General features: G+C 36.0%; 1 protein-coding gene across 2 annotated transcripts; it reads left to right on the plus strand.

Moving 5' to 3' along the window:
- Positions 1-566: 566 nt before the first annotated feature.
- Positions 567-11,784, plus strand: bcl6b (BCL6B transcription repressor). 2 transcript variants are annotated; one of them, XM_056461193.1, is made up of 12 exons: positions 567-686; positions 1,391-1,455; positions 2,525-2,738; positions 4,597-4,830; positions 5,498-5,644; positions 6,240-6,420; positions 6,923-7,122; positions 7,227-7,339; positions 7,441-7,581; positions 7,660-7,790; positions 8,066-8,203; positions 9,812-11,784. In XM_056461193.1, exons 3-12 carry the CDS (start codon positions 2,539-2,541, stop codon positions 9,959-9,961), a joined length of 1,635 nt encoding a protein of 544 aa, XP_056317168.1. In that variant the 5' UTR covers positions 567-686; positions 1,391-1,455; positions 2,525-2,538; the 3' UTR covers positions 9,962-11,784. The 2 variants fall into 2 exon arrangements, with proteins under 2 accessions (XP_056317168.1, XP_056317169.1); XM_056461194.1 differs by having other exon boundaries at positions 2,528-2,738.
- The last annotated feature ends 3,593 nt before the right edge of the window (positions 11,785-15,377 follow it).

The raw sequence follows: 15,377 nt of genomic DNA on the forward strand, positions 1-15,377 counted from the left end.
CAACCTGAAGTATTTGCCCAAACTTCCTCTGAGAGCGTTTCCCAGTCCTGGACAGCCAGTGTGTGCTGTGCGTTTTGCTTTGCTGAACTCCTGGACAGAGCTGACAGGACTTCTGACCCTCTGACAATACTGATCATCCCACGCAGGTCAACAACACACTCTAACACACAAACACACATTCCCTGCATTCTTCGCTAAATCCACAAACCACACGGTACATGCATCAAACACAGTCGACCCACTTTCCTGTCATCATTAAACACAAAGCCAGCTAATATACATCTATAAATACTGACACGCGGGAGCCTGGAGCCTCTCCCCGCTGAGCGTCCCGCGCGTGGGCTGCAAGACAGGAGGACTCGTTGGGGCTTTTTACCCCCTGATCAGAGACCGTCTACATTCTGACCTCAGCCATTGTAAGAAACAACAGCAAACTGACCCGAGAGCAGTTTGAAATGGCGGCTTCTGCTAACACAGGAAATAAACACCCTGACTGAATGAGACTTCCTGTGCTGCTTTATAAAGTAGAGTCTCTGTTGAGTCAGACCGCTCAGTTTTCAGAGACATCTGATTGTGTGAGAGGTTTGCTACAGGGCTGTATGTGTGTGTGTGTATGTGTGCGGCTGGGATCAGAAGAGACAGGCTGTAAGAACAGGGCGGTGTGTTTCTCGTCCCTGCTGGTCGGGGTGAGTTTTCAATTAAAGCTTTTTTGCATGTCTAGATTGTGCAGATGTTTTATTGAAAGCAAATTGCTTTAATTGATTATTATAAATGAGGAATTTTATTTACATGCTTGAAACTGCTTTGAACTATGCACGTATGCATTGCTGTAAAATGTACAGTATTACTGGCAATTCTGGTTGCCAGCAATACTGTAAAATTTACAAGTGCATTGTAAATTAATAATTACAATTATGCTTTCAAATTATAATATGGTTGTAATTGTTGATTTACAGTGAAATTTTGACAGTAATACTATAAAAATGGCCAGTAATACTGTACATTTTACAGATTTTTTTACAGTGTTACTATTTGAGTGCTATATGCTCAAACAAAATGCAAAATGTAAAAGAAATGCATCCTTACTCAGCTAAAATACAAATAAATTCCTGTCGTTTTTCATGTATCCAATGCTTTCAAAATAATTTGCTTTACTTTGAATTATTGTGATTCATTTGCTTAACTGTTATTTCAAAACTATTTTTCTTTTAATTTGCCCATTAGAAAGTTTTACTAGTACCTGGAATAATGCAATACTAATAAGCATCAGAGTTGTCTTGTGCCTGATATTTCATTGCTTTTGCAGAATGACTGATATTGGCAGATGCTTCATAAATAAAGACTATTATTATGTATTTGATTACTAAAATACTTTTTTTTTTGATGGCAGGTACGAGTAGGGAGCTGGCCTCCCCAAATAGTTGCTTCTGAACCTCACTTTATTATCATTTTCAGGTAAAATGTGCTAATTCTTACTACTAATAGACATATTTTCTGATGTTTATAAAGCTGCACAGAGCTATATAATACAGTGCCCAGCATATATGAGTATACCCCCAACAAATATCTCATTTAAAGTAATATTTTCCAGAGGATGCTTTACAATATTATATATTTCCATATCCATTAGTTTAGTCAGTACTGAAACCAAATCTGGAGCTAATCTAACAAAATACCTTTCATTAACAGTTCAAAAAACAGTAGCCCAAATTTATGTGTCAGGGAAAAATATTAAATACATTTTTCAAAAATAGCAAAAATCAAGAGAAGCAAAAAATATATAAAATTTTGTTACAATTTTTTGTTGTAATTTTTTTGCAATATTTTTCATGAATTTAAATGTATTATGTTTCCATTTCTTAAGATGTTCTGTGACTTAAATATTATTTTAATAAATATATCTTTTTAATAAATCAATTTTGTTCAAATGCACCAATATATTTTACCCATATTCACTGAGAAATTGATAAAAAATATTCATTCTCAAAATGGGGTGTACTCATATATGCTGAGCACTGTATATTTCACCTTATTTTTATAATTCAATATTTTATTCTCAATTTAATTGTATGAATATTTTTCTAAATGCATTAATTGAATTGTAATACTATTTATAATTATAATTATACAGTACACTTAAAAAATGGTTCATTGGATTTCCTACATTTTTAAGGTAAGTGGTTGCAAACAATTAATATGGGCTGAATTTAAACAAAACTAATTAAATTGAGTAACGTTCAACTTAAGTTGTTAGTTTAAATTCAGCCTATATAAATTGTTTGCAACCACTTACCTTAAAAATGTAGGAAATCCAATGAACCATTTTTTCAATGTACCTTTTAATTTTTTGATAGTATTCTTCTGCTCACCAAAATGCAATAGAACAGTAATACTGTGGAAGTAAATCAAAGCTGCATTTTAAACATAATGATCTTTTATAAATCATTCCAATAAGTGAATTAAAAAAACCTATATAGCTTTGTGTGTATTATAAATTTGTATATTAACAGTTTCAATTTTGCAGCAGATTAAACCCAGATGGAAGAAGAGCACCGCAGCCCCTCTGCAGCCGCACATGAGATGGAGATGAAAGGCTATATTAAGGAGTTCACCCGCCACTCCAATGACGTGTTACTGAACCTAAATGAACTGCGGCATCGGGACATCCTTACAGATGCCACCCTGCTGGTGGGCACCACCAAACTGCGCGCTCACTGCGCCGTGCTCATCGCATGCAGGTCGGTCAACAGGGAGTGCCAGAATGTGCAGCATTCACTTTCTCTCACCCTCCCTTACTTCTTCTGCCCCCCACCCCCACCCCCCCAACACTGCCTTTTTTCCTGTTTGTGCCAAGAGTTGTCTTTGTTTGAAGACAGTTTGCTCATTCCTGCATGAGATCATATCACTCTCTGCCCTGCGGCACTCATCTATTGTCTCACAACTGTATTGTTTCAGAGAAGACAGACTTCTGTCAGACTTTCCAGGCGGTTGTTTCTTTGTTTATCTCAAAGGAACACTCCACTTAAAAAAATAGTCTCATTTTACAACTCCCCTAGAGTTAAACAGTTTTACCATTTATTAGTCCACTCAGCTGATCTCCGGATCTGCCCGGAGCACTTTAAGCTTAGCTTAGCATAAATCATTGAATCATACCATCGGCATTCCGCTCAAAAATATTTTACAATTTTAACTATTGAATTGGGGAGGATTGAGGAATTTTGACAACAAGCTTGACTATTCTGTAGTTACATCATGTACTAGAACCGAAGGAAATTAAAGGTTGCCTATTTATAGGTTGATTTGGTTTGGGGCTATACTCTCATTCAGGCGTAATAATCAAAGAACTTTGCTGCAGTTCCATGGCTGCAGCAGGTGCAATGATAGCAATCCAGGCTCATTCTGAGAACGTAGTCCCCTGGACGTTTCTGGAGACCGCGAAATACGTAGCCGGGGGTACATAAGGCTGCATTTCATTTTTTTAAGCGAACGCTGCGGGGCGGTGTGACGTCGTTCCTTTTGGCGCTTGCTGGCCGGCCTCTCGCCTCAGTGTGGAGGGCTTTCCCGCTGCAACCAGTTTGTCTGGTTAGCTCTTCGTGTACTTTGGCGGACTCGTGGCGCAGAGAGTGGCTGACCACGACGACGACGACCGGGTTCGAGTCCAGGGAAGAGTGGTTCCAGAAATCAGTGAGAAAACAAAAACAAAATCCAAAAAATTAAGCGAACAAGTTCATCACAGGGTGAGAATGTGGTCAAAATCCGAAAACGTGGTAAAAATCAGACGAGGGCTTTTCTTTTTCTGGACGGCTTTTGTGAATCGTCGTTGGTTGGGTTTAGGGACGGAGGAGGGTGGGTCAGCCGATTGGCCGGTCGCACGGTCAATCATTCTTTCATCCAGGCAGACAGGCGGAAGGCCGTTCGACAGCGGCCTCTAGCGGGTTTACGCGAGAACGGCGCGAGAAATAGCGCGCACAGCGGCCTCTCGCGGATTCGCAAAAACTGCAAAAATACGTACCTCCCGGGACGTATTTCGTGGTCTCCAGAAACGTCCACGAGACTACGTTCTCAGAATGAGACTGGGTTGAATGATAGATTAAGATTCTATCTGGTGTAGCGCTTGGTGCTTGAAACTATTTCAGGCACTGCATGATATCACTGCACCTGCTCCAGCTAAGGTACAGTACAGCAGCAAAAGTTCATTTACGCATAATTTGAATACTTGATTCTGATTGGCTGATGAACAACTAAGGCGTAAGTTATTTTTATTTAAAGGCACATCTAAAATAGTTCCAGGTAGGTTTTTACCACATTACAGTTCCATTACTATGCCAAATGATTTCAGATATTTCACAACTACAGCTGTCAAAAATCTAATAAAAAAACAAAAACTAAAGGCTTTGGATAAGACGTGCAAGAAACTAGTATTACATACAAGAGCGTTTTGAGGCCGAAAAAATAATTGTCAGGTTGAAACATCTGAACAGTAATTTCATAATAACTGACTACATAACCACGGGTGTAAGTGTGCATTAATGTAATTCTAATAATTAAACAGCACATTGTTAGTAGTACTTACATAAACCTCTTTGTTTCCCACAGCGGGTTTTTCTACACTCTGTTCTCTCGCCGCTTGGCCGGTGTTTGCAGTGAGCAGGGGTTTTCTCTGACCCTGCCAGAGGGTCTGGATGCAGGCAGTGTGTCACTGCTGCTGGACTTCATGTACACCTCCTGCCTCCCCCTGACGCCACGCACTGTACCTGGCGTGCTTACTGCTGCCACCTACCTGCAGATGGAGCATGTGGCAGACACTTGCAGAGCTTTCATTCAGCACAGGTAAGGCCAAAGCAGAGAAAGTGGAGTCTGGTTGATGCACAAGAGTAATATTAATTTGCAGTAAAAAAAAATGTTGTGAACTAATTATATTAAAGATTCATTTTATGGAAGTTCTAGCATTGAGAGTCCAGACACTCTGAATTTTTATCTTTATCACTTTTTATCTTGTCATTGTGATTGTTTCTTTGTTTTTTGAAGGTATAGTTCACACAAAAATGAAAATGTACTCATTATTTACTTTCAATTTCAAATTCTCAACATTTTTACAAGTTTCTTTCTTCTGTTGAACACAAAAGAAGATATTTTGAAGTAAGCTCAAAACCAGAAACCATCAACTTCCATAGTACAATGAAATACAATGGAAGTCAGTGGTTACTGGTTTTCAGCTTTCTTCAAAATATCTTCTTTTGTGTTCAACAGAAGCAAGAAAGTCAAATCAGCTTGAAACAAGTGAAAGAAGAGTAGATTAAACTATAAAAGAATCTGGATTTTTTTAGTGAACTATCCCATAAAAGTAAATATACACATACTTTTCAAAATCCAGTATCACTATAAGCACTAATTGTCAGAGTTTTGTCATATTTTGTGTGCCATATGCATCAGAAGTTCAGCAAGCAGCCTGTATGCATGTCATCTGAAACTGACATGTTTGTTCTTTTATCTGCAGTGAAGGGATTTCTGCGAGTCCCTCTCTGATGGAGCCAGTCTCCAGAACAGCCCTTGGTGGACGTTCTCCACCTGCTCATCCCACCGTCTTCTCCTCCCCCTCCAGGCCTACAGCTGAGGCTGAAGATCCCATCCCAGACCGAGCCAGGTAAACGGATTATATCTAATAATATACAGCTTTAGATACTTCCGCTGTATCCCATCTAAAAAATATATACATTGCTCAGCATATACGAGTACACCCTCCACAAATCTCTCATTTAAATTTATATTTTGTAGAGGAAGCTTTAAAAAATTATATTTGTGCATAGTTTAGTCAGTACTGAAGCCAAATCTGGAGCTAGTCTAACAAAATAACTTACAATAATGGTTCAAAAATTAGTAATTTATATGTTAGGGAAAAATATTAAATAACATTTTCAAAATAGCAAAAATCATTCATTTATTGAATAAACAAAAATATATATAAAATTGTTGAAAATTTGTAGTTTGTATTTTTTTTTTCAATATTTTGCATGAATTTAATTGTATTATCTTTCAATTTCTAAAGATGTTCTGTGACTAAAATATTATTTTAATAAATATGTGTTTAATAAATCAATTTTGTTTAAATGCACCAATATTTATTGCATATTCACTGAGAATTGGATAAAAATATTTATTTTCAAAATGGGGTGTTCTCATATATGCTGAGCATTGTATATAAAAAAAAAAGCCATTAAATGCATCAACTGTATCTCCAGGGTTCCAGATGAGAGCTTTGCATCGCTAGATCCAGGAACTTGCCTGACTCCTATTCCCAAGTCTCAGACTCTTAAATTAGAGGAATCTTCACCGTGTACCCCAGACAGCCCGTGCCAGTCTAGCGGACAGCCAAACTCACCATCAGAGTCCAGCGGCTGCAGTCTGTCTCCACAACTAAAGGTGTGCGCATGTCTATGTGTACAGTAGAGTAAAAAATTTGCGGTCAGTAAGAATTTTATTGAAAGTAATACTTTGAATTAAAGCTGTAAATATATATTTGACAGATATTAATAGTTTTATTCAGGATGCATTAAATTGATGAAAAGTGGCACTACAAAAAAATATATATAGTATAAAGCAACAAAATAATTCTTTTCCAGTCGTTTTTTTCTGCTTTTTTGCACTTTTTGTCAACATTGATAATAATAATAATATTTCTTGACCAACAATTAAGGATTTAACGGATCATGTGACACTGAAAACTGGCATAATGACAGTGAAAATTCAGCTTTGCCAACACAGGAATAAATTATATCCTAAAATCTGCTTTTGTGTGTGGTCTTGGACCACAAAAAAAAATCTTACTGACAAGCTTTCTAATCTTACCCACAAGGTTTCTAATGTGTTTGGTTCTAATGTGCCAAAATAAATATACCAATTTTTTACCAATTCATCATTACAGAAGCGGTCTGAGTCTAAACTCACTCCTGATCCAAAGGCCTGTAACTGGAAGAAGTACAAGTATATTGTCCTCAACCCTCTGTGTGCCACACCTATAAAAGAGGAGGGGCCTGGAGAGGAGCGCCATTCACAAAGGATGGAAGCCACACCTAAAACAGCAAATAACATCTGGGATGGAGAAGAGGCAGGACTGAATAAGAGGTGTGTGAATGACAACTTCTGATGTAACTATTTATCAATGCATTAAGTGTGAAATGAACAAAACTGCCAATGCAACATTTTGACTGTCTTTCTGATTCCCCTAGGAAAACCTTGTCCCTTCCATACAACACATCACAGCAAAAGATATCTTTCGCTCCCCATCATGTTGTGGAGCACACTTTGCAGCCTCTGACGCTTTCCATCAGTGGAGATCAAGGTTAGCCAGCGCCTCTTAACTTTACTATAAATAAGATATGCTTACTTAAAAAAAAAACACACAATTTGATCTCATTTTTTCAACCTCTTCTTTTATAAAAGGTCTCTGCAGTCCTTATGTTTGCACCCAAATAGCCAATCAAGGTAATTTATTGGGCCAACATCCAATCAAGTTTGAGAACCTCTCTACACAGCTCAGTTACATTGGAAACCAAGGCACAAACCCAAAACCTTCATGCACAGGTGAGAAAATTGGCTAATGTTGATTAAACAGTATATAACTTCATGCATGGTGATTGAAAAAGTATTGTTTTTTCCCAGGAGACAAGCCTTACCGCTGTAATATATGTGGTGCACAGTTCAACCGGCCTGCAAATTTAAAGACTCATTCCCGCATTCACTCTGGAGAAAAGCCGTATCGCTGTGACACATGTGGAGCCAGATTTGTCCAGGTACATCTGCACAGAATTGATTGCATTACTCGTATTATCAAGCATTTACATTTATATTGCATTGACATTTAATCATTTAGAAGACGCTTTTGTCCAAAGAGACTTACAACTGAAGAGGTATTCAGCAATTCAACAAGAGGCAGTACACACAAGACGTGCTAATTAAATAAAGTTACTTGTTTGTGCTCAGAGAACTATGGCTAGAGTAGTAGGTTTGGTTTTCAATTGGTTTCATTTGGTTGGTCAACAATGTGTGTATGTGTGTTATACTGTAGGTAGCTCACCTGCGTGCCCATGTTCTGATCCACACTGGAGAGAAGCCATACCCGTGTAACACCTGCGGGACCCGCTTCCGGCACCTGCAGACGCTGAAGAGCCACCTGCGCATACACACCGGAGAGAAGCCCTACAGCGTCAGTATTTTTAGATATGCTTTAACACCAGAATAATAAAAAAACATGCCTATTGTTAAATAATTTGATGAAAAATTTTACTTATATACAAAGATAAATCAAAATTATAAGCCCTCCTGTAAAATGTTTAATTCTTTTAAAAATATGATATGTGATGTTTAACATGTGATGTTTTTTTCGACAAACTTTTAAACTTAATATGTTCAGTCTTAAAAACTAATTCATAATAGCTCATTACTTTTGTCTTTGCGATGATGATAGTACATAATATTTTACTAGTTATTTTGCAAGATACTAGTATTCAGCTTAAAGTGCATATTAAAGGTCCCTGACACTCAAACAATAGTTTATATATCCAAAAATCTTGTCAGGCATGTTTAGAAAAGGAGGAAGTGCAGCCACATCATACTAATTTATTTACATATTAAATCTTTAAACATTACTACTTTGCTTAAGGCCTCTAGGTTTTAGCCAACGGTCAGGAACCATTTCAAATAATATAAATAATAAATCACTGAAAACAATAATATGATTAGCTGTTCATTTATGTGTTTCAAATAAATGTTTTAATAAGAATAGGCAAGAAAAAGTATTTTGGGTAACACTTTAATTTAAGTAACAATCCACACTATTAACTACTCGCTTATTACTATGGCCAGACAAAATCTGCAGACATTTTTTGCTATTTCTACGCAGAATATTGCGAAAAATCTACGAATTTATGCAGAACAATTAGATCCACTTATTTGGCAAACAAAACATGTTTCTCATATAATATATCTACCATATATCTATTAAAGACAGAAATTATTACTTTACAGACTATATTGTAAGTAAATCATATGATTGTTTTCATATTAGTCAGTAATATTACTGAAATTCATTTAAAAACTGAATAAATATAAATTTAAAAATATAAAACACGTATAAAAATGAAAATTTTAAAATATAAAACACTTTTACACACAACTAAATAAATAGTCTCAATGATGGGCTAAAAATCTGCGTATTTCTGCATGCACAGATTATGTGTGGGCCTACTTATTACCTGCCTATTATTAAGATATTAACTGTTTATTAGCACTTATAAAGTATGATTTTATTCTGCATCCCTAATTCTACTAAATACCCAAACACAACTACCTTACTAAGTACAGTATTAATAAGAAGCAGTAGTTTATTGAGTTTAAAAATTATGCCAAAAAATAAAGTGTGACTCTTCGGTTACATAAATATATTAGTAACATGTTACAATAAAGTAAAAATGCTAAACATAAACAAATAAACAATACATTTATTACAGTATTTATTATTAATCTTGTCAATGCACAACTTTGGATTGTAATCATGCATTACTGAATGCTGAACTATGATTGATAAATGCTGTACTCGTTATTATACACTAACTTACATTAATTAATGAACCCTTATTATAAAGTGTGAATAATAAATCCATTACATGAAATGAAGCTAAAATAATATTCCCATAATTTAATATTTTAGTTTCACAAATGTATTTATAAATGCTCAAATAGACACTTTGCTTGCATTTAAAGCAGAGCAAAGCTAGAACCTGAAATCTCACTCTTTGCTAATTTTTTCTTCCAGTGTGAGAAATGTCACCTGCACTTTCGTCATAAGAGCCAGCTGAGGCTTCACCTGAGGCAAAAACACGGCGCCATCACCAACACCAAGATCCGCTACAAGGTTCTGGCAGATCCGTACCAACCTGCACCTACCCTGCTTCAAGCCTGCTGAAAGACACAACTGAAAAATCTCATGCACCGTATAGCTAAATGCTCATTCTGCAGATAGGTGAAGGTCTACACATTCAGGAGGATCTATAAAAGAGTGTTATAAAGATTTTAAAGATGTGGAGTGCTGCATTCGAGGAGAAGGTTATCTATAAATATACCAATGAATGTAGTCTTTCAAGAATGCAGCACTCCTGCACTAGATGTGCTGACTATTACTTAATATTTTATATTATTTATTTTGCTTCGCATACCTCATGCTATTTAATCACGTTATGCTGTTGCAAGAAGTATTTTTATATCATATTAGCCACTTTTTCTGTGGCAGGGGAAATGTCAAAAAGTAATAATGTATAGCCCTACTAGGACGGTAACTGTTTCTCAAGGGACAAAAACATATTAATGTTACATTAATCTGCACAACTAGGCCAGCAAACATTCAGGTCAAATGTTTACCTTGTGTAAATAAAAGGTTACTTACATTTATTTCTTCAAATTTCCAACTTAATTTAGCATTTGGAAAGATAAAAATCCAAGACAACCCTTTTATTTGATCAACCCTTTATTATTTACATTTTATTTTGCTGACTTATGTACTTCATCCAAGAATGTTCGTTTTAAGTAGTGACACACACTGTCTCCTGTGTGGCCATGTCAATGACGTCATACACCGTTAAATTCCGGATAGGTTTTATAGAAAACAAACACCAGAGACGGTTTAATACTGTGTGTTGGGTTAATATGCGCCCTCTAGCGGTAGAAATGACACGCTGTGCCTTTAACCAGACGTCCCTGTGAGAAACAATTATCCAAAGAGGGCTTAAGACAAGAAAAATTAAACAATTAAGCAGGTGAAATGAAAATGTTTCATGTGGAGAGAAAAAAAATCTTATTGTTGGTGGCACGGTGGCTCAGTGGTTCTCACTGTCGCCTCGAAGCAAGAAGGTCACTGGTTCGAGTTCTGGTTGGGCCAGTTGGCATTTCTGTGTGGAGTTTGCATGTTCTCCCCATGTTGGCGTGGATTTCCTCCGGGTGCTCCGGTTTCCCCCACAGTCCAACGACATGCGCTATAGGTGAATTGGATAAACTAAATTGGCCATAGTGTGTGTGTGTGAATGAGAGTGTATGGGTGTTTCCCAGTACTGGGTTGTGGCTGAAAGGGCATCCGCTGCATAAAACACATGCCAGAATAGTTAGCGGTTCATTCCACTGTGGTGACCCTTGATGAATAAGCGACTGAGCCGAAGAAAAATGACTGAATGTCTAGTTGTTATGCTTTAAAGATGGTTTGTGGGAGAGATGTTTAGTAGGAGTTCAGACTGGAGATGTGAGAGGTGAACGATGTCAAAAAAAGGAGTGATTGTGAAAGATTATAAAGGGAAAATAGATGAACAAGGAAGTGTAATGAAGGAATTTAGCATGTTTGAAAAAAAGGAGGATGTTTTTTTTGTGTGTGGTCGTTCTGTTTCCTATTTAAGAACATAGCAGACCAGTCAGAATGACAAACTATAATAATATAACCTCATATTTACCAGTTATTCAGTATGTTAATGTACTAAATTAAAAGGCCTGGAGCCCTATTTGTGTTTAAGTAATGAGAGGAAAGTGTGTAGAGGATTAGCCTCACTAATGTTTAAGAGACCATTTCATGATTTTTCTTGTGTATAATAGTTTGCAATGGTCCAAGCAGGTTGAGGACTCACACTAGTCAAACATATATACATGTAAAGAGTGATGATGATGATGATGATTTCAACAATATTGTGCGCTCTTTTGCTGGACAAAGACCTATTTTATATAAATTAAAGTTAAATTAATTTCTCATAATGAGGTGTGTGTCTTTTTTCTTTTTCAAATATTTCCCAAATGATGTTTAACAGAGCAAGGACTTTTTCACAGTATGTCTGGTAATATTTTTGCTTCTGGAGAAAGTCTTTTTTGTTTTATATTGGCTAGAAAACAAGCAGCTTTTAATTTTTTTTAAAACCATTTTAAGGTCAAAATTATTAGCCCCTTTAAGCTATATATTTTTTGATAGTCTACAGAACAAACCATTGTTATACAATAACTTGCTTAATTAGCCTAACCTGCCTAGTTAACCTAATTAACCTAGTTAAGCCTTTAAATGTCACTTTAAGCTGTAGAGAAGTGTCTTGAAAAATATCTAGTCAAATATTATTTACTGTCATCATGGCAAAGATCAAATAAATCAGTTATTAGAAATGAGTTATTAAAACTATTAAGTTTAGAAATATGTTGAAAAAAATCTTCTCTCTGTTAAACAGAAATTGGAGAAATAAAAATACAGTGGCTAAAAATTCAGGAAGGGTAATAATTCTTACTTCAACTGTAACAGTCCCTTATTTATAAAACCTGAAAGTAGTCAATCAAGGAACTTAAATATTTCAACGCCTGTTTGATTCTTGGAGGCCATAAGAACAAAGAATTGACCTTTTAGCCCTTCCTTCCTGCGATTGGCTCACTACTGCGACCCCTCGACTCGGCCTAAAGTGTCTCGGTTTCTCTACGGGTGGTGCTGGAGCAGCAACAATGGAGCAGCTGCCACCTGTATCCGGCTCTATAGACAAAACCTGCCACACACACACATAAACTACACTACCTGTCTGCCCATATATGTACAGTGGTGTCCTGTAGATACACACACACACACAATGAAAACAAAATTAATCTAAATACATTTTTAATTTAAGAAAATGTTTTTTTAATAACCGTCAACCATTAACAATCTTAAGCACGTAATTTTTAAGCAAATCATGAAATTAAAAGGGACAATTCTCTAATTGACAATGTAAGCCTTTGACTACCAGCAACTGTTTGATTTACTACATATAAATTTACCTTTTTATTCACTTTGTTTACCTTGTGTGGCCCAACTACATGAGCTTTCTTTTATATAAACTACAATAATATCAGTAAGAACATCTTACAATCAGATTAAATCAACAAAATTCTTCTTGATACAACAAAGATGGCAAAGAAAAAAAGTTTAGTTAGCATTTAGATAAATTTACTGTTTATTTATAAATTAACTGTTTAAGGTGTTGGATGTGAGGTGGCATGAATACAATGAAATGAATAATAAATATAGCAGCAAGCAGAAATTATCGGGGCCAAGCAGCCCAGCGGCCACATCATAAACAAGCACGGCAACAAGCTACAGAGCAACTTTTTGGCAGCATGTTCTGAGGCAAATTTGGTGGAAATTGAGCTAATGATCTATGGAGAGTTCAAAACAACAGATTTTCAAACTAATTCAAGATGTTGGACAGGAAATCATGTCAATTGGGGAATAAATTATATGTATGATCCAAGGAATCTGCAAGACCAGTCTCATAGAAATAGACAAAACTATTCAAAAGTCATTTGATAAATGTTGTATGATTTCTATTGATATAATTTAATAGTTTATCAATTTTACCCAGAAGGTGGTGCAATCTGATGTCAATGTCAGGTCTAGATCACACACATTAAGTTTAGTTTCAATACTTCAAACCATTGCAGTGACTGAGCCTGTAATGTCATCTGGCAGCATTACATCAAGTTTGCACATATGCTAAATGACAACAGTTTTGTCTTTCAACATGAATGCCATAACTCTTGGTCTACATGATCTGAAGAGGATCCGAGTCAAATTTGGTGAAGATTGGACCAACAGTTTAGGAGGAGTTAAAAAAAAGAATGTTTTGAACAAAATCAAAATGGCAGACAGGAAGTTTGGCAAATTGTGACATAATTGGTATTAGTGTTGTCGGCTTGACCCAAGGAATAATTTGAGGCCAATTTCATCAAAATAAGCATATGTAGTCAAAAGTTATTAGCAAATTTGTAGGTTTCATTAATAATGGCTAATGAATGTCTTATAACTCTTGAATTTTAATGGTGTGGTCAGTGGGAGGAGACAATGACAGAGCTAAAATCTGGTGTTATTATCTTTAACCATCGCAGAGATACAGCCTCAGATGTAGTTTGGCATCATGCCATCACATTTGTCAGTGCGGTAAGCAAAAACTGTTACACTTTTCGACGCAAATTCCAACACTTTTTGTCAGCAGGTCTGAAAATGATCTGAGCCAAATTTGGTGCAAATCAGTCACACAATGTAGGAGGAGTTTGAAAAAGTAGGTTTTTGACTTAAGACTAGATGGCGGACAGGAAGTTCAGTTAATTAATGCATAATTGGTATTGATATTCTCAATTTGCATTTTTAGAAATACTGTTATAGTTTTTGAACAAAAGGTGGCGCTGTGACGAAACATTTTCTGCACCTTGAGGGTACAGTCCCGAAGACACATACCGACTTTCATAACAATTTGCTAATGCGCCCGTAAAATATAGCAATTTTTGACATAATTCAAAATGGGCGACGGCTTAAGTGGCTGACCTGGGAAAATCAGACATCATTCAACCCGGCATGTTCTGCCGGATGTAAAGAGACCAATTAAAAATAAATTTGGACAAAGGGTTTAGAAGTTATAAGCAAAAAAAAAACAATTTTTTTGTATCTCCGGACCATTAGGGGGCAGTGCGCCGAAACACAGCAGCTCACTTCAGACCATGTTTGTGATAACACACAGCAAGTTTGGCATAAATACATCAATGCTTTACAGAGACAACACCTTAAGTCTATTTTTGCAAGCTCTACATTAAATTAGTTCGTAAGTTAATCGAAAACTGTTCAATCAACTGACTAATCAACTTGAATTCCATAACTTTTGGTCAGCATGGTCTGTAGATTATATGATTCATTTTGGTGAAAATTGGACAAACTAGCGAAATTTAAAATAGCGAAAAAAATTTCATGTCGGAAAATGACGTCAAACAAATTACATTTTGCGAAATTTTTACCTTAATTTTGATGTATCTTTTGTTGGTCAGTTATCTATAAACAAGAAAAACGATAACATTTGAGATGGTGCACTTCAAAACAAGTCTGCTATATGCGCCAAAACACAAATTGCCATGAGATTGTGTTGGTTTATTAAATAAAATCATAATCTAGCCTAAATAAAATTAAAGTGAAATATTCGTAGTTTCAGAGAAGCCTATATTAAACTGTTTTTACTATTAATGACATATTTAAAAAAGCAGGAAATTCTTTTGCAATATATTTGCAGCACCGAACATGTTTCCAGATTATCTCGGAAGAACAAACTCTGTTGGAAGGATGAGAACTCAGAAACTCACTGTGAGAATGGAGATGTCTGCATATTTGTGCCAGTCTGTCAGATAAAATTGCTTAAAACACCTTAATATTTTTTATAAAATAGTTAAAGTTAAAAAAATAGGTAGTTGAAGTTTGCATAACCAATGATTGATCTTATCCACCCGTGACCCACCCATAAGTAAATATGCAGCCTATTTTTTGATTACCGGTGCATTAATGGCAGCACCCATTGTTA

This window comes from Danio aesculapii, chromosome 7 (genome assembly GCF_903798145.1).
Source record: "Danio aesculapii chromosome 7, fDanAes4.1, whole genome shotgun sequence".
Classification (NCBI taxonomy): domain Eukaryota; kingdom Metazoa; phylum Chordata; class Actinopteri; order Cypriniformes; family Danionidae; genus Danio; species Danio aesculapii.